Source organism: Rattus rattus, chromosome 5 (genome assembly GCF_011064425.1).
Source record: "Rattus rattus isolate New Zealand chromosome 5, Rrattus_CSIRO_v1, whole genome shotgun sequence".
NCBI lineage: Eukaryota > Metazoa > Chordata > Mammalia > Rodentia > Muridae > Rattus > Rattus rattus.
This window is the reverse complement of record NC_046158.1, coordinates 49,325,854-49,346,485: the sequence shown is the minus strand read 5'-3', so window position 1 is coordinate 49,346,485 and position 20,632 is coordinate 49,325,854. Positions and strand designations below refer to the sequence as shown.

The 20,632-nt window shown below is 45.1% G+C and overlaps 1 protein-coding gene across 2 annotated transcripts in view; it reads right to left on the bottom strand.

Moving 5' to 3' along the window:
• Rapgef4 (Rap guanine nucleotide exchange factor 4) overlaps nt 1–20,632 on the bottom strand; it is a 287,989-nt gene that overhangs the window by 222,739 nt on the left and 44,618 nt on the right. For both annotated transcript variants that reach the window (XM_032903483.1, XM_032903485.1), the window contains exons 2-3: nt 8,975–9,117; nt 5,598–5,686 (exon numbers count right to left, since the gene is read on the bottom strand). In XM_032903483.1, the coding sequence (XP_032759374.1) occupies nt 5,598–5,686; nt 8,975–9,117 (232 nt within the window). The remainder of the gene's footprint in view (nt 1–5,597; nt 5,687–8,974; nt 9,118–20,632) is intronic.

Below are 20,632 nucleotides of genomic sequence, written 5' to 3'. Positions count from 1 at the left end.
TTTGTCCAGAAAGCACATACTGCCCCCAGAAAGGAGTAAAACTGGGGTGCATTTGGGAACTTGTCACTGTATCCCTTCTGACTTGGTAAGAAGACAGAGAGTCTCAGAGAAGAAAATGGATGCAGGCTAGCAGAAAATGGACCCTGAGCACAGCTCTTCTCGATCCTCTCCCAATTCACCTTCAATCTCTTGTAGCTTTTTTTTCTCTTTCCTCACTTCCTACCCTCAGCTTGCTGCCTACCCTTTCTCATGTATGGGCAACAGGAAGAATGCAAACTTCGAATGATATCAGACCTAAATTTAAATCTAGTTGACATGCATCTGTGTGGCCCCGGAGGATTAGAACCACTGTCATGGAGCCTCTTATCCAAGCCTATGAGTGTACCAGCATATAAATGCCTAAAGATGAAGCCAGTCGCTGTGCATAGGCATAAGAGGTATAGTGAGTGGTTTGATGGATTTTCTAGGCCAACCTGGTGGTCAATTGTTTGGCTAAATAAATACTAGATGTTGTTATAAAGGATTTTTGGATGGGATTACTGTTATGGTGAATAAAACTTAAATTTATTCATTTTTATTTATTATGGGGGGGCGATGCACACATGCCACGGGACACATGTGAAGGTCAGAGGTCAACTCTGTAGAGTCCATTCCATCCTTCCTCATTTTGCATACGTCCCAGAGGTCTAACTTAGGTCTCCCGGCCTGGTCTCCAGGTTTGCACGAGTATTTTTACCTGCTGAACCATCTTGCTTCCCATAAACTTTAAAGAAGGCATATCACCCTTCCCAGAGTAGGTGGGCCTCGTCCCAATTAGCTGGTGGTCTTAAGAACAAGTCCGTTTCCCTTGGTGTTCCCACAGAAGAAAGAGAGTTTCCGGCTTCTGTGCTCAAAAACATATCCTCAACATTACGTCTACCCAACCCCGACAGCTGCCCCAGGAGCTCAGGTTTACCAAGCACCGTAAACCGAAAAATCAATCTCTCCTTGTCTCCTCTCTTCTTTCCCTCTCTCCTCTTATTTCCATTTACTTCTTTTTCTCTTACAAAGGGTACTATTCTCCCAAGCTAAGCAGTCAGGCTGATTGGCCCCCATCGCGACCAGGCAGAGGCCCACTGCCCACCACACAGCCGGCCATGTAAACCGGGGTTTCCCCTTCTACTTTCCAGGAAGACTGGTGGGAGGAGCGCCAGCCATCTTGCTCTCTCTCCTTAGCTTCTTCCTGTCCCGAAGCTGGGACTGCGAGCTTCTTGAGAGCCTGGCCCCCATCTGCCTCGGGTACCTTCTAGAACAGGCAGAGCTAATGTCCCTTTCTTCTTGCATTCTAATGACTAGAATAAATCCAGAAACTGATCAAGCTTTATAGGAGGGAGTATGTGAAGGAGACAGTAAGCCAACACCAGTATAAAGCTAATAATTCCTCACAATTTCGGAGACTAGGAGACCAAGCCCGGCTTAGAAGAGTTTTCTGCGTGAGGTTTATGATCAAAATTACAGATTAAAAACCTACAATTGGGGTTGGGGATTTAGCTCAGTGGTAGAGCGCTTGCCTAGCAAGCGTTTAAGGCCCTGGGTTCGGGTCCTCAGCTCCGAAAAAAAAAAAAAAAAAAAACAAAAAAAAAACAAAACAAAAAAACAAACAAACCTACAATTAAATTATATTAAGTTGAAGTGTCAAAGCCCAGAACCAATCAGCTCTCCCCTGCTCGGACCTCATGGTGCTCTCCCATTGGCTCAGGGAAATATTCCTGAAGTCCCTGACCACTCTTGCTTTATCCCCAACAAAGTCTCCCGCCGGTAGGCAGCGACTGTGCGACCGTCACTGCTGCAGTTCCTGATCCTTGGGCATGGCTACACTGTCTTCCCTCTTCTCTCTCCTTAACCCTCACTTTTTTCTTTCCTCCCATCTCCCTATTGGCTTCTCTCCTTTCTTACTCAGGGTCAATTCAAGAGCAAGAAGGCCCAGCAAATGACCCTGCTCAAGGTCCTCCCTGCGGCACATTTGTGCAGAAGACTCTTAGGTGGAATGAGTACCAAGAAGCTCTAAGCAGAGACACCAGGAGTGCCCGTCAGGACAACAGAATGACAACAGTGTGCACATGCTTGCGTGCATGCTTTTGTGCATGCTTTAGTGAGTGCATGCACTTGTGTGCATGCAGTGCTTTGTGTGCATGCATGTATGCATGTGTGCATGTGTATGGAAGATAATATTTTATCATCTTGTTTTCTTTTCCTTCCACTTATTTTGAAATAGTCTCCTGTAGCTCAAGCCGGCCCCAACTCTCCATGTGCCTCTGCATGACCATGAACTCCTCGTCCTCTTACCTCTACCTAGAATTTTGCACACCACTACAGTTCGTATGGTACTGGGAATCAAACCCAGGGGCTTCCTGCAAGCGAGGCACTCTCTACCCCTGAGCTACGTTCCTAGCCCTCTTGGTGGTTCAGTGAGACCACGCAGTGCAGTGATTTAGGGCGTGTGACTAGGTGCTGGACTGCCTGTGTGGGAATCCTAGCTCTCTTTCTCTCTTAACCTAACACAGCCCTAAGCCTAAGCTATTTAACTCTTCAGGGCTGGGCACGGGGCATCGTTTCCTCGTCTGTAAAGAGAGACCAGGAATACAACCTAACCCATGGGTCATATGAGGGTTCAAAGAGTCAAAGCAAGACCTGTTGAGTGCCTAGAAGACTGACTACTAGGGATGACTATGCAAAGGAGGGAGGCTGTTTTCAGACCCACGGGGAAACTGAGGCAGCTGGTAAAAAATCAGAGTCTTTTCTGACATCCAAGGTAGACCAGTCGTGAGAGAGAAGAGGGGATGATTCACCACAGCTGGGAAGCAGGAGCTGTAGGCCATGTCTGGTGAGCTATCTGCACACTGCCACACAGGAAAAGTACCTGTGGGACAAAAGTGACTTGGTCACCAAAGGGGGCCGTTGACATCCACAGCACTGGGCCTAACACAGGAAACCAACTATGTTCCAAGTTCTGCTCCACCAACAATCTTTATAATGCCTCTAAAGTTTTAAGAGGGTGACTGGTTAAGGAGATGGCTCAGCAGTGAAGACCGCTGGCTGCTCTTTCAGAGGACCTAGGTTCGGTTCCCATCACCCACATGGTGGCTCATGACCACCCATAACTCCAGTTCTAGGGGATCTAATACCTAATTCTAACCTCCTCCAGCCCCAGGCATGCATGTGGTACACAGGCTTACACACAGGCAACACACACACACACACACACACACACACACACATACACACACACACACACACAAATAATTGCCCATATATCCCTACAAAATGTAAATCTCAAATTTAGAATCACAAATATTTTTCCATTTGAAATTTGCTGCCAAAAAGAGCTCAGAGGGCTAGAAAGATGGCTCAGCGGTTAAGAGCACTGACAGCTCTTCCAGAGGTCCTGAGTTCAATTCCCAACAACCACATGGTGGCTCACAACCATCTGTAATGGGATCTGATGCCCTCTTCTGGTGTGTCTGAAGACAGCAACAGTGTATTCACATATATTGAATAATACATACATACATTCATACATGCATACATACATACATACATACATACATACATACTCAGAAACTGTCTTTTACACATTTAGTGTTCACGTGTCCACGCGTGCATGTGATGTGCTCTTTTGTGGAGGCCAGAGGTGCTCACTGTTGGGAGTCTTCCTCAATTGCTCTCCACCTCATCCTTCAGTCTCTCACTGAATCTGGAACTCATCAACTCACTGGCCAGTGAGCTCTAGTGATTTGCTTGTCTCTTCTCGCTCTGAGAACCCTGACTACAGATTCTGCAGCTACAGCAGGTGTAGTGGGTTGGCCTAGTGCTGCTTGTGTTCTAATGCTAATTTGGGGCCCCCAAGACTGGTTACCTCAAAGGCGAGAGAGTCCACAAGTAAGACATGAGTGACCCTGCCCCCAGTTAATTGTGATTGGTAAATAAAGATTCCGACAGCCAATCGCTGGGCAGAAGAGACACAGGAGGGGTTGAGGTTTTTCGGGCTTAGGGAGAGAGGACCAGAAGGGGAAGAGGAGGAAGAAGCCACCATGGAATAAAGGAGGGGTGTGCAGGGTAGGAGAAAAGAGAAGTTGCCATGGGTTAGCTGAGCCATAAAAACGTGGCCCTGGGGGTCGCTCAATTGGAGCCAAGAGCAGCCCGGATAGAACACAGTAAATAGTAATAACTTGGAGTTATTGATTGAAAAGTAGATTCTAGCAGCTATCATACTTATGCTTAAGGCATATTCAATCTACAAAGGCTGTGTGTGTCTTTCATCCAGGAACTGAACAACCAAAGGCGGGGTGAGACCCCAGGCCAGGATTTAATATTTTCTACTACGTATGGCCCCCAAATAGCCAGCTACCCAGCTACTGTGCTGCTTAAGGCTTAGGAAAAACACGAAGACTGTGAGTGTGTGTTTCACCCGGGAACTCCATAACCAAAGGCAGGGTAGAAGCCCCGGGCGGGGATTTTAGTATATTCGACTACAAGCAGGCTGCTGTGTGGACGCTGGGGCTCTGAACTCTGGTCCTCGAGTTTAAGCATCAGGCGCTGTCTGACTGAGCTGCCTCCCTAGCCGAGGCAGGAGGGGTTCTTTGTGTGTGGTTTATTGTTGTTTGTTTTGTCTCGGTGAGTTGGGGGTGTGTGTTTTGTTGAATTGGCTGTTTGGGGGCAGTGGTTTTGTTTTGATTTTTGCTTTGGGCTTTTCCAGACAAGATTCCTCTATGTAGCCCTGTCTGTCCTGGAACTTACCCTGTAGACCAGGCTGGCCTCAAACTCAGAGATCCAGCCTGCCTCTCCCTCTGAAGTGCTAGGACTAAAGGTACGCGCCACCACATCCAGCTGTGGAGAGAATAGTATTTGAGGGTGTCCCTGTCAGCCACGTTTCCCTGCACCTCTGGAGCTCCCAGGAGGCTTATGGGCACAACTTCTAATATGAGGAAAAGTCACCAAGCCATGTGGAGAAAGGCTCACAGAGAGGAGCAAGAGACGCCCTTCCCAGCGCTCACACTCACCTGGTACAGCTCCGATGAAAACCGTCTATCATGCTGCAGTGGAACTGTTTGCTCTTCCCAAGAGGCAGGCAGCTCCTGAGGGAGCCAGCGTGTTCCTGTACTGAATGTTCCAACCCTTCACACCGAGCTCACGTCACCCAAGACTCCCAGCACATGTTTGTGACATGACTAAACAAAGGAATTTAATGGGCACTAACTGTGGGGAAGTAGATTTGAAAACGTGGTTGTCTTTTTTAATAACATGGTAGATGAGGTCATGAATTTGAGAGGGAGCTGGGTGGGCACAAGGAGTTGGAGCAGGAGAGGGAGGGCTGGAAAATTGTGTGAACACAGTACACAGTACTCACATATGAAAGTCTCAAAAAATAAATGTAATTAAAACAACAGTAAACAAATGTTTACTGAAAACAACAGTAATAAAACACTCTGGCCCTTTTTTTGCATGTGATAAGGTTTTGGGTATTGAACCTGTGGCCTCACACATGCTAGGCAAGCACCTTACCCCTGAGCTACACACCCCACACATGTTTTTCTTTTTTTAATGATAGAGTAGATTACCTGGTGACTGCTGGTCTCAGACACCTTAACATCCAAAGACCCAGCTAGGACAGCATACCAGTTGGTTCCAATGTCCCCTTGTCGAAACACTGAAAGAGAGACAGTGAGGTAAGCACACCGGGCACAGGTTTGAGGGCGGTGACCTGATAGATCCTCACTGGCATCGCAAGCATGGCTTATTTTCACCCTTCCTTGATCCGTTCCGATAAGAATACAACATGGCTTTCCTCGAGGTCATCCAGTCACAAAGCTTATCCTATAAATCCAACATTCTAAGAAGCAGATACCCATCATCAGAGTGCTCCCTGACACCCATCTACAATAATTGATCACGCTGACTACAGTAAGAGCCGTTGGTCAACATAGTAACTCCAGGGTTTAAACACAGCCCTGGGGAGGCGGAAGCAGGTGGATCTCTGTGAGTCTGAGGCCAGTCTGGTTTACATAGAGAGTTCTAGGAGAGCCAGAGCCACACAAAACTTTGACTGTCTTAATTCACTAATATCCTGTGTACCTCATTTAAATACACTTCATTGTGCTGGGATTCTTGGAAAACTATGGCTCTAAACAGGAGAAAGTCTTATTGGACTTGCCACATTATGTCACTCAACTTCACAGATCTGCATCGAAAACTACCATGGTGGCTCACCCACAGTGCAAGCGCTCAGGCTGAGGTGAGAGGACCATGAAACTGTGGCCAGCCCAAGAGACATAAGACTTTGTCAGGAAGTAAAAAGTTAGTAGATAAATGAATGGATGTTTCCTTTTCAACAAACCAATGGATGGCTTCTTTTTTTCTTTGTTTATAAAAATTATAAAGACCGAGCCATCAGTTTTCTTGTTTGTTTTTTGAATCCACTGCACTTAGGCACTTGGTCATAATCCACACCAGATGTTTCTGAACCTGCATTGTCTCTGAGTTTGTAATCTCAGAAACCATTTAGATCTTCAGGACAAACACTAGCTCCTGTATTATGCTAATAGTAGACTTTGATAAGACATCTGTAGGGCTGGAGAGACAGCTCTGCAGCTAAGAGCACCTCCTACTCTTCCAGAGGATGAGTACGGTTCCCAGCTCCCTAGTTTGAGAACTACCAAAACTCCAGCTCCAGGGCATGCAACACCCTCCTCTGACCTCAGTGCACACTGGCACTCATGTAGCAGACATTCACACAGACACACACACATAAGTACACACACACACACACACACACACACACACACACACAGGGAGAGAGAGAGAGAGACAGAGAGAGACAGAGAGAGAGAGAGAGAGACAGAGAGAGAGAGAGGAATAAAAATAAAATAAATCTTTTATTTTAAAAAGAGAGAGAAAAAAATCAGTCTCTGAAACTCTTGCTCCAATATTTCATACAAACCAACTCTATGGTTGGCTAAGGAACCACATGGAATGATCTGTTTTGTTTTGTTTTGTTTTTTTCTTTTTTTAATGTTTATAATCAAAGATCAAGCAAATGGCTTGCTGAAAAATCAAAGTCCAGCTTAGAGGGTGAGCCAAGGCCTGGCAATACCTAGGATACAGCTTTTGGGGACCAGAGGCAAAGGTGTGCTCTGAGCCCATGTGGGCCGTGTTGTAGAGAACCACAGGACAGGGAGGGCATCCAGCCAGGACAGAGATGGAGTAAGAGGATAATGACACAGTCACACTGGCCTTTCTAGTGACATTGACTCTCAGCCTCTGCAACATGCTTAGAGCTGCAATGTGATCCAATTCCCATTACATGCTATGCAATATTTGTTTCAAAATGGCTTTAAGAAACAAAAGCATCCTCCCAAAGAATGAATTTTCTGACATCAATAGTTGGTTTGAAATACATAGAGAATGTTTAAAGATTTATTTTATTATTTATTTGTGTGTTAGTCTCTCTCTCTCTCTCTCTCTCTCTCTCTCTCTCTCTCTGTGTGTGTGTGTGTGTGTGTGTGTGTGTGTGTGTGTGTGTATGGATGACTGTGTGTGCACATGCATGCACACACATGTCTGTCTGCAGAGGTCAGAAGAGAATCTCAAAGCCTCAGTAGCTGGAATTAGATGATTGTGTGAGTTGCCCCAAATGGATCCTGGGAAACTTAACCTTCCAAAGAGCCACTTAACCTTCCACTGAGCCATCTCTCCTGTCCCTGTTTAGAGAAACTTTTAAAACCAGAAACGTGACCATTTGTGTGTGTGGACCTGGGAAAACATTTCAACAGATACATACTAAATATTATTAGTCATCTCTAGGCCTGGGCATGACAGGTGACTTTCCTACCTGTGTACTTTCCACCCACATGACAGGTGGTTAATTTCCTACCTTTTCTATAATGATCCCACCCAGAGCACACACACATGTGCTTGTACTCAACCAAGCCAGATTTTATGCAAGTTCACACCCTTATCCACAGGCCTGGTCCTAAAGTTCCGGCCCTCGCCTCGCTGGCATGGCGAAAGTTGCTTTAGTCAATCCAGGGCACTTCATCAGCCTTGCCAGGGATTGATTGGTCTAGACTTTAGCCATGGGGTAAAACTCCGGCCAGTGACTCAGTGCAGGAAGTCTGCTGGGGAACTGAGAGGGAACAGTCCTTCAGGGAGGATTTCTGCTGTGGACACAGAATGCCTCCACGTGCTGCAGCTGCCTGAGACACAAGCCAAGCCCTGAGGTACATGGGGAGGCTGAGGGGACCACAGACTCTTCACCACCCACCACGAAGCATCTCACCTCAGTGCTTTCATACGTGAGAAATTGGATTTTTACCTCTTTCCTTCCTGAATGAGCCACTGGCTATTCAAGGCAGTTGAGTGGAAGTATTCTGTTACTGCAGAATAAAATATACCCAGACACGGGGAGCCGCTGCTTTCTTAATGAAAAGGAAAGCACTTTATAAAGGCACTTCTGACCTATCATTTTGTTCTTGCTGCCCCGATTCACACCTAAAATAAATACTATTTATAACCGAGGTCCGTTTAAAACATAGCTAACAGCATTAGGCAAGAAAACTTGTTAATAGCTCAGTAGTCACCTCTTTCCTGGATTAAAGATGATAATTATTTGGATCTCTAAGGATACCGCTAAATGAATATGTCAGTCTGTCCTTCCAGACCCATCTAGAAAGTGAGTTGCAGCCCTGAGTTTGGGGGGGGGGAGTCATCAAAGACTGAGGAGCAAAATAAACACAGGAGAGAGAGAGAAGAGAGAGAGAGAGAGAGAGAGAGAGAGAGAGAGAGAGAGAGAGAGAGATTGAGAGAGAGAGAGAGGTCAGCTCACTTGGAAGCCCAAATATCTGGCACCAGACTCTGCCGATGCTCTCTCTTCCCCAGGATAGCCCCAGAGGAACACAAGCCACACCCAAGCACACACCACGGGAGTCACGGGCCTTACGTGTGATTCCTTTCTCCAGGTTCTCATAGTAACTGCATAAACAAATCTGCCGAAGGAGGTTTGGGTGAAATCTCTCAAAAGCTTTAACTCCTTTCAGCCGCGTGAAAATTATGTCCACATCTTCACTAGATCGCTCCAACGGCCTGTGGGGGGTGGGGGGAGAAAGGGCACAGAACCTGTCAGGTCTTAGTGAGAAATGGGTCGCAAGGCAGAACTCATTACAGCTGGACAGACATCTACCACGAGACACGGTCGCCAGTAGCCTGAGACAGCCTGGAACTTAGAATGTGGCCCGGGATGACTTTGAACCGCCTCCCTCTACCTCCCAAGTGCTGGACTACAGGCCTGTGCCGTGAATAGTTGGCTATCCCAAGTGTTCCATTCCAAATATTGGTCCAGCTGTCCCCATCACGGGACTGTCTGTCTGTCTGTCTGTCTCTTTCTCTATCTCTGTCTCCATCTCTCTCTTTCTCTCGGAGCCTCTGTCCATCTTAAGTTCTAACTATTACATATGTCTAGGGCAGGTCTGCTCAGAGTCAAGAACACTAAATTCAGAGAAACTGTCTGTGGTCCTGGCTAGCCTCTCAGATAATTCCCACAGAAAAGGTGTGGGTAGAACTTCCTGTAGAAGAAGGAAACCTGGGATATACAGTGCCCAGTTCCCGGGATGACGGACTACCAGGGGACCCATAAGCCTCAGTATTGCTGTGGTTTGCTCTAAGGCTTCAAGGTAGCCATGTTGAGACCTTTAAAAGGTTGTCGGGCCCTGACTGCTGTGCCCTCATGAAGGACCATACTGCTGTCACAGAAACAAGTCCCTAATAAAAGGATGAGTATGGCGCCTCTCCTCCCTCTCCCGGCCTTTCTCTTTGGCTTTTGCATAGACAATACTTTTTGTCTTCTTGCAAGAAGGCCCTGCAAGTATGATTTCCCCATCTTCTAATGGATCGCCCAGACTCCAGAACCATGACAGACATTTTTTTTCTTTATAAACATCCCAGTCTGTGATATTTTATTATAGCAACACAACACCATTGTATCAGGACCCCTCTCCATCCACCATCTATGGTGGTCTCCCAAACTATCAGAAGCAAAGGCCTCAAGGCTCAGGGCTTAAAAATGTCACTAGAATTTCAAGATTGAACAGATTGCTACCCAAAGACCCTGTGTGAGCTTGGAGGGAAACATTTTCAGTACAGCAAGAACAACACGGTGTCCCTCGGACGGCATCCAGCCAGCTGGGTATATGCAACACAGTCGGCACCTATAGGAGGGCAGGGCACTGCCATAGGAGGCCTGGGACTGCCCAAAGCAAGGCAAGGATGGAAATTACCCCAGGAGAAATTGCAAGGACAGTAACTAAAAATGAGACTGAGGTGGTGGGAAAATTAGAAGAGATGAGGGTCCCTCTTCCCTCCCAAAGGAAAGCAAAACCCCTGTTTATCCCTCCGCCCCCGGGACACCCTTTATTAGGAAGGCAGACCAGGGCAGCTGTAGATCGTCAGCCTGAAACTACATAAGAGAAACTTAACCCTCAAAAGCAGCAGAAGAAAAATGTACCTCCATGAAGTTCAAAGGAAGCCATATCAGCACGGTTCAAACCCAGACTTTAAGTCACAAAGGATCAATGGTTTCATGCAGTCCTAACACAAAGGTCTCTGTGACGTCGCCCGTGGTTAAACATTTAAGTTCCCCAAAGAGTGAAAAATGATATTTTTTTAATTTAAAAGAATTATGTTGCATTTATTTGTTTTGTGTCTTTTTCTGTGTCTGGGTGTTTGTGTGAGTGTATGTTTATGCAGCACTGGAGAGCAGACCCAGAGTCTCATGTATGCTTGCCACTCTGCCACCTCTGCCCCAGAGCATCACACACGCTGGTCCCTGTACCAGCTCTGCTAGTCCCACTGGTTCCATCTCAAATGTCTCCTGAGGATTAGTGTATGTGTTTCAGAACATTGGGCAGAAGGCTAGTTAAACACACTTGAACTAAAAATGACTTTGTAGCTCAGTTTGAATCTCCATCTCAACAAGAAGTTAATGTAATAATGTAATATATATATATATATATATATATATATATATATATATTTCTCCCTTGATGAGCAATCGCCAAAGCTAAAATAACTCATGTGGCCTTTACAAAGTACAGAAGGCTACAGAAGCCAGTAGCAGCAGCAGCAGTACCCTCGTCAATATGATCATTAGTCACCATGGCCTTTAAAAGCATCTAACGACGGGTTGAGGGAATGGTCTGTGGATAAGGTGAGATCCACATCCAGTGAGAGACCCTGTCTCAAAACTTAGGGTAGACAATGACAGAGGAAGACACTGAGTGCTGGCCTCTGGCCTCCACACACACACAGGCATGCATGTGCACATAAATGTAACACACACATACACACACACGCACACACACACACACACACACACACGAGTGTCTAAAGAAAGCAATGAATACTAAGCTTGAGAAATACTTAGCATACTTGTGTGACTTTTGTGTGATCTTTAGACATGTGTATATTCTTTCCTATTAGAATGATAAGATCTTAAACAATGCACACTTAATGATCTCAGTCTCTCTAACACTTAGCTTTTCAAGAAGTTTTGACACCAATGGAAAATTTTGATCACCATGGCGTATTAGAGAAAGCAATGGATCCCATTTTACACTCACAAACATTTAGACACATGAATCAGTGTGCTGCAATCATGAGTATTTATAATACCAGTGATGATGTAGGGGTGTCAAAGGTCTTTGAGATGCAAGATGTTTGCCACTTCTCAGGTTATTGTCTTAATTACACAGTCATTAACCACTCTAGAACACTGTGTACTCTGTCCTAACTGCAAGTTCTTCCGACAATGTCAATGACATTCAGAAAGAAGGAATTGATGACGGTTCACTCGGTCTGCATATATTTTCTAAGGAAGTAAGGAAAGCTATCTAGTGCCATAAAGACCATGATTTGTGTGCCCAGAGTGATGGGCATCGGTGCACATACAACAATTCCCAATCAAGAGGAAAGGAATTCAGAAAAGAAAGGTGTCACTATGGGTAAAATTCTAGCAAGATGATCTCAATAGTGCATTGTTTTAAAAACCCCAAAGTGTCTGTGTGTGTGTGTGTGTGTGTGTGTGCATGCATGTGTGTGTGCATGCATGTGTGTATGTATGTATGTGCATGTGTATATATGTATATGTGGGTATGTGTGTATATGTGTGTGTGTATATATATGTGTGTATTTGTGTATATATGTGTGTGTATGTGTATATATATGTGAGTATGTGTATGTGTGTATATATATGTGTATGTGTATGTGTGTGTATGTGTGTATGTGTATATATATATGTGTGTGTGTAGGTGTATGTGTGTGTATATACATATGTGTGTATGCATATATGTATGTATGTGTGTATGTGTGTTGTATGTGTGTGTATATGTGTGTGTGTGCAAGCACTCCTCATTTCTCTTTTTGTAACTATAGAACTATAGCAGCACTGTTAGCAAAGTGCTAACCAAAAAAAGTGTCCGTAAAGCTTGCTGTTGTCATTTCAGTTTTCTCCCTAGAGATTCCTATCCTCCTGACTCCTCCCCTCTGCCAGCTTCTGATTCATTCACTACACATGTGCCTGCATGCCTATGTATACACACATACACAAGCTGACATACGGGTACATATACAGGAGCACATATATACCCATGTACACACATCCCTCAACTCAGTTGCCGAAATTTTCCTTTGTCTGCTGTGATCTTTGACTCTGCCAGTGTGCTCATAGCTACCCTTAACCAAGGCCTGGCAGGTCTTTCCAATCCTTCCGATCACTGAGCATTGGCCACCAAGAAGCAGAGGCCACAGAGTTGGCAGACTGCTGCTTAGTAGCCAACCTGATAGGATAAATGCTGGGAAGGTGGAACCTGTGGCCAAGGTAGGCATGACACTAAAAAGTGACGCCAGTAAACAGATCTAGTGTAAGAGGTTTATTGGGAGAGTGGGGGCAGTAAAAGGCTTGTCTTGAAGAGGACATGATGGTAAGATAGAGACAGGCAAGCAAGCAAGCAAGCAGACAGACAGACAGACAGAGAGACAGACAGGGAATGTGAGAGGGAGGGGGAGAGAAAGGGAGAGGGAGAGGGAGAGAGGGAGCTGGGGTGGCACCCCTTTTATGCATGGCACCTGGCACACCTGGCAGAGGCAGCAAGTGATTACATAAGCACTGCTGGATCCCTGGGGGCAGGCTGGTGGAAATGCCTGATTTGACCTTGAACAAAGGTAAGGAGGCCCATGTACCTTCACTCCCCATTAGATGCAGCTACTTTGTCACAGGTTCCACAGGGGACTGAAGGCCACTGCTCTGTGGCCCTTGGGAAAAAAAAAAATCTCACTGTTACCTGGAGGAATCTCATTGAGTCTGGTATTTGGGAGTAAATAGAGAGGAAGGAAGGCTTTTTGATCACATTCAGTGCTGTGATTTGTTTCTTCAGATTTAAACCACAATACAAAAATCAAAGTATGGCCTTGTCTAGGGGATGGAGATGTGGCAGGTAGATCACTTGCCTGGCGTGTACAAGGCTGGTCTTCGGTATAGAAAACAAAGGCCGTATCAATTTCAGAAGCCCCCTTCCCAATATCTCTTGATTGTGTCAGGACAGCACCATCAGGCCATGCACACAGCCCCAGCCAGAGGCTCTGCAGATACAGCTGAAGTAGACATCCCAGATGTACACAGACTGGAGCACTGCCATACGCTTGTCCTGTTAGCATTAGGGTAAAAGATGGTTCCGTTCAGTCCTTGACATTCTAGAAGAGCGTCCAGGATGAGTCAGGTAACGGGTGCTTTTTAAAAATGTTTCAGGCTAAAACAGCACGAGTGACTTTTCCTGGGGGTGACTCACAGAGGAGTTAGCCAGAGATTCTCATGAGGCTGGCCCACTTGCGGCAAGAGTCAGGAGAGTCAGATGCTCCTGAAAATTTTAAATTGCTTCTTGTCTGCCTGCCTGCCTGCCTGCCTTCTGTCTGTCTGTCTGTCTGTCTATCATCTGTCAGTTTTCGAGTTCAGGTCTCATAGACCGACCAGGAATATCTAAGCAGCTCAAGCTGGCTTTGAACTCATGATCTTCCTGCTCCTACCTCCCCCATCCTAGGTTATAGGTATGAGACACATACCTGCCTACTGATCATCCCATTCTTGAGCAATGAGAAGGGAAGCATGGGTTCTATTCTATAGAAGTGCGTATTCTATTCTATATGTTATTTCATGTGTTGTATATCAAAGCCACTACCATTCAGGGTCAACCAGTCTTGTCTATACTGTGGGCAACAAAACTGGCATTAGCTAGCCTGGACCAGTGGTTTTCCTGGCTTGTATCATCCAGGCCCGTCTGAAGCATGGGACACACAACCAGTAGCATCAGAAGAGGGGAAGAGATTTTTATCAGGGAAGGTTTAAAAAGGACTGAACCAACTGGTTAAGTTCTCCCTAAGAAAAAAAAATAGCTTCTGAGTTAGTTATGCAGCCTTGGGCCTTCTTAGTCATTTGTCTGGTCCCAGCTCTTCATGAAATACTTCTTGTATATTTCTGCCTCCCCATCTAGCACCAAGTATCTCTCAGGACCTGCTACGGGTGCTCCTGCCTGTAACAACTTGAAGAACCCAAAGGAGAAGTGAGCACGGATGCTAAGCTGGGACCCATTTAATCAGATCACAAATCTCTTACCAAACCGCACCCATTAAATAATAGTTTAATATACACAGTCCTTATAAGTGTGGCTGGCTGTCGTGGTTAGAATGAGAATTGCTCCCGTAGGCTTCTATAAATACTTGGTCTCCAGTTGGTGGAACTGTTTGGGAAGGTTAGGGGGTGTGCTTGATGGAGGAGGTGTCACTGGGTGCAGGGCCCACACCATTTCAGTGAGCTCTCTGCCCCTGCTTGTGCATCAGAAGTAACTCTTAGCTATTGCTTCAGCAGCATGCTTGCCTACCTACTGCCCAGCTCCCAGCATGATGTCATAGACTTACACTCTGAAACTGTAAGCCCCAATAAATTCTTCCTTCTGTAAGGTGCCCTGGTTATGATCCCTCTTCACAGCAAGAGAAAAGTAACTGGTTAAAAAGACATGGGTTAACCAATGTCCATATTTGATAATTCAGACTGGTCATTTAAGCACCACAGAGAAGGACAATTTATTTGTTTTTTTTTCTAATAGCTTTTATTTATTAAAAAATTCTAGCAGGGCACAATGCCACACATTTTAATTCCAGCACTCAAGAGGAAGAGGCAAGGGAATATCTGTGAGTTTTGAAACCATCCTGGTCTACATATCAAGCTCTAGACAGGCCCAGGCTAGTGCTACCATGTCTAAAAAAGAAAATAAAAATCTATGGCATAATTTGGTAGTAGAATACATGTTATCATATATAGGTCCTGAGTTTAACCACACACACACACACACACACACACACACACACACACACACACACCCCTCTTGTATCTCCAATAAAGGAAGAGAAACTTTCACTTCACACTGTGATGGAATGCTAGTACCAGATGAATCCTTCCAGAGTAAATAGAAAATGAACAAATGTATAAAGTACCTGTTTTCAGGCATTAGGTAACAGGCAACACTGGACTGTGGGCCAAGCAAGAAGAGACATACAAGGGGGATTCACATAACAGCCTTGTATTGTTCATACACTTCGTGAAACTTGGGTAAAGAGGAAGCATGGTGGACTCACTGGGCTGGCAGTGACAGTTTGCAGGGAAGTGATTCACAAAATAAGCTGTGGAAGGAGTGAACTGAGGGCAGGGTCTTATTGAATCATTAGCTGCACATGCAAGGCTACAGAGGTCTGGCAGAACACAGCTTTGGAGATGAGCTCTACAGGATTCTGTAGATCAAATATTCTCACAGATACAGGAGCTCTGAACAGCCAAAGAAGACAGGGCCTCCAACCACCTTGGGCATTCAACTCGAACTCCCAAAACAGTATGCCAGCCCACACCATAGACTTCCCCAGACAAGGCTTAAAAATATGCTTTGTAGAATCAAGCTGATCTATTAGCTGCCTATGAGAGTATAAACTGGCCCTCTTTTTAAAAAAGAAATTCCAACCTCTCAATTATTATAATATCCAAAATGTCTAACACTCCATCATAAAATACTATAAGTCTTGACAAATGGGAAAATGGAAACAGATCTAGAGATGTTGAAAGTACCAAGAAAGAACATTAGAATGACTGCGATAAACGTGTTCAAGAATTTAAAGGAAAAGATTGACATAGTAAATGAACAGACAGGAAACAGCAGTAAGATTTTCAAGGTTTTTTTTGTTTTTCTTTTTTTCTTGTTTGTTTGTTTGTTTGTTTTAACCCAAATGAGAATTCTAAGGCTGAAAAATACAAAAGGAAAGGGAAAAAACAACCAGACCATATGAAATTAAGAGCAGATTGGTCACCGTAAAGAAAACCATCAGTGAACAAAGAGGCCAGCAATAAAAGTTATCTAAGTAAAATACAGAGAGAACAAAGATTAAAAACAAATAAGCAGAGACTCAGTGGCCTGTGAGACAAAACCAAGAGAATTTAATATACCTGTGATAGAAGCTACAGGTGTGGAAAAGGGGGAGGAAGAGGGAAAAATATTTAAGAAATGGTGGCTGACTTTTTTATAATTAAAAATGCAGTAAATAGTACAAGGGTCTAAACTATCAGAGTAACAGTTTTGCTCTATAAAAGAGGAGGATTAAAGATGACCATTTCTATCAAGAAGTAGAACTTCAGGGCTGGAGAGAAGGCTCAACAGCTAAGAGTCCTGACTGCTCTTTCAGAGGAACCAGGTTCAATTCCCAACTCCCACATGGTGGCCCACAACAGTCTCTAACTCCAGCTTCAGGGCCTCCTAGCAAACCAGGCATACACATGGTGCACAGACATACATACAGAAAAGACACAGCCATACACATAAAATAAAAATAAATGTTTAAACAAAGGTTTTGTTTTGGGGGTGTTTGTGAGCTTCTTTTCCCTCTTTCTGAACATACGCTGGCCCTGCAGCCAACAGAATGATACAGTCCTTCAGCTTTAATTCTCTCAAGCTCTACTGTTCCAGCAAGCGGCTTAAGTTACTTGATTCATAACTCTAGCAAAGTGATATGGGGCTAAGGTTGGTCTAGGATCTTAACCAGCTTTAGAAAAGCCCATGTTTACAAGTAGTTATGTATTGGGTTGATAAGTAAAATTGAATCAGAAAGATAGGTCCACCATTCTGCAGCCATTTGATGCTTCAGAATCAAAATGTATTAACCACCCTCACCGAATCATCCCTGTGCCTTCCACATGCAATGCTGATTCAAAATGCACATAAAATGTTTTGTTTATGATACAGCTGGTCTATATATTAAAGAATATTTAATATAGTGACCTATCATTTGAAAGATATTAATAACCTAAATATTCTATAAGGCACAGTAAGACAAAGTAAAACGATGCTCTCTTTCATGATACTCAGGCCATAATAGCAGATGGGCTCTTAAGTAACTCTGAAGTGGCTAGAAGAGAAAGCATTTGACTTTTTTTTAATAAATGTATAAATAAAAACAAAATTTTCCATAATCCACAGTTTCAAGATCACAGATGCCAGGGGATGCTGGTGCCCTGAATTCCTTCTGTTTGGAAAAAGCTTTTGGTACCCCTGCCTGTGAGAAATGACAAGGGCAGTTCTCGGCAACAGGCACCTCCAGCATGCCTCACTGCACAAAACAAAAGCCCCAGGAAACAGGGTGTGTGCCAAGGACATATGGCAGGGTGGTGATCCGTTATGAGTGAAGATCCTGCCCAACAGTGTTTCCTTTCACTGTTAGTCACTGTGGGTTTCAGAGAAACCAGGATTAACAGTCCAGATCAGGTTAGCTAGGATATAGAAAACTGATTTAATTTAAAAAAAAAAAGACATCAGCCTTGTGCCTAGTGCATTCGATTTCAGATGAAGTTCAAATCCTTGCATCCAAAAAATGACAGCAGAGCTGGAGGGACAGCTCTGAGAGTCTGCTGCACTTCCAGAGGACTTAATCCTGGTTCCCAGCAACCGTGTCAGAGGGCTCACGACCATTGTAACTCCAGCCTGGGGGCTCTATAATGCCTCTCGCCTCTGTGAGCACCTGCATGTATCCACAAGAGCATGCCTATGAGCATACACAATAACATAATTTTAAATTAAGTCTTTTTTAAAATAATAGCCACCAGCAATTATGGCGACCAAAGCAAAGAAGTGCCTGGAGCTGGAGGTCCTGAGAAGTCTGTGTTCAGACAAAGTTTGCTGACTACCCGTCCTGCCGAAGCAGAGCTCTGGTTGAGCTCTGGAACAGAATTCCTAGTTCCACCCATGAGGGTGAGCAAGACAGAGGCCCACATCTGCTCCAGTCCACAGGCTCCGGCAAACAACGCAAGGATTGCCTTTGTCCCACAACCTCACAGAGATGACTGGCATCAGGATTTCGAACATCCATCTCTAGACCCTAATTCAACAAGACTGCGCAGGTCCCCCCAAAGCAGGATGTAGAGTAAGTTCTTTGAGCTTTACAAGGAATCGAACCTCAAGTCTGCCCTATGCTGATTTCTGCTCCGTTGGGGAAGCCAGTGCGTTTCTCCAAATCACAATAACACAAGGCAAAGAGCTGTCCTGTCTCTGTGCAAAGGTACACAGAGGTCTGCATAGACCGCCGAAGGTTCAGAGGGAAGGCTTCTTCTAGTTCCCAGTTCTCAGCACCAATACTGGCGTTCTAAGTAGTCGGGGAGAGTGGGTAGAAATTGTGTAAGTACCAAGAGAGGATGAAAGGTGTCTGGCTAGCAAGATGGTGAGTGGGGTGTGAAGGAAAGAATGGAGGCCGGATGTTAAAGAGAGGATGACCAGCAGCCACGGTGATCGGACATTCTACACCTCAAGCAATTAGACTAAAAAATAAAAGTGGGCTAGGACCCCAGTGTCAGTAAACCAGACTTTTTTTTTACTAGCCCTAGAGGGAGGGGAGAAAGCTGAGTTTTTTGTTTTGTTTTGTTTTGAACAGAAAAAAAAATCAGAGCCATCATTTTAGAAAATCTGACTTCCTGCAGAAGGGAACTGGGAGGGAAGAGGGTTAAATACCCAGATTGATTGAAGCTGGGCTTTTAGAGCACTGGGTGTCATCCTTCTTCCTAACACGCAGCCCTCACGTCTGTACACTTACAAAGCACACTCAGGTGCCATGACACACAAACCTCTTCCCTTTCTCTCCAGTGTCTGCTTGGCCGTCGTGTAACAGAAAGTCTGGTCTGGAGACGGTCATGACCTATGTCTATAGTCCCTGCGAAATTATTAATAATGCTCTCATTTGCTCTCAAAAGTGTCCTGGTTTAGACAATAAATTATGCATGCAGCTTACTTAACAAGAGCCCTGTTCCTGCCTCCCTGGGGGCGCCTCCGGCATCAGGAACCTGCTACCTACGACTTACAGCCTCTGCCTCACCCTGACGGTGCCTTCGGCTTCTCTGCCTCACCACATCGTTCTGACTTTGCAGTTTCTGCTGCCTCTTTCCCCAGCTCCAGGTCGGTGAGACAGAGCAGAATTTGAATCCTAGCTCCTGGGATGTAGGGACTGGGATATGTGGAAATCCAGAAAAGACTCTGGAACCTGGGGTCGGGGAAATGGAAGACAGAGGCTCTCCTGTGGGTGCTGATGATAAACAAGATTCTGGATTTCGTGAAGAAGATGAAAGGGTGCGTGAATTTGGGAAAACAAAAACGGTGGCCTTGACTTCACGAAAGCCATACTAATTACCGTCTCTGATTAAACATCATGTGAATCATTTGTTTCTAATTACAGGGCTGCCCCAGAACACACATGTAAATCACACAAGGTACTGAAGTGTTCTTAGTGTGCTGTTACTTAATTATAATTGTAAACGCCCTGTGCATTCATGATTATGGTCTGCTATGCCCGGTCTTTTGAATCCAACACTGACCCTGATTCCTCCTGTTACTAACAAATGGTGTCATCCACTCAGAGGTCCAGATCTTTCAGATACTAATGAAGTTACAGAAGGAAACACCAAGGCCATAGAAATGCTCTCTGCCTTTGTAAGAGTGCAGGAAGGTGTAACACTGCATCACCAGGTCCGCTGAGGAAAAGGAAAACCAACCAAGCAGCTTATGTGGAACTTAATGCATTAGGGGTGGGGGTTGGGGTGCAGGTGAAGTGTGGGTGTGGGGGGCTCACAGTTCCCGAGGAATTGGAGTCCATAAAGGCAGGAAAGGCATGACTAAGAGAAAGCATAGTGGGCAGGAGCAGGAAGCTAGCTGGTCACATTTTCATTCACACAGGAATCTGAACAGGAAGTGGGGCAAGGCTATAAACCCTGAAAGGCCAGTGGTGGACTTCATTTAGCAAGGCTGTACCCTGCTGTGGATTGCCCTGGTGCTGTTTGTATTTTGCTTCCTCCAGAGGGGCTGCCCAGACCACGAGGAGTGGATCACATTCTCAGGTGATTTCATGTGAACCTTCTCTCCATTTTAACCAGTCAAATGAAGGCTAGAGCCTGCGATTGGGCAGTGGAAGGGAAAGGTGGGGCTGAGGTATTAGAGAGAGGGGAGAGGAAGGAGAAGAGAGGGACGAATTGGGAGGA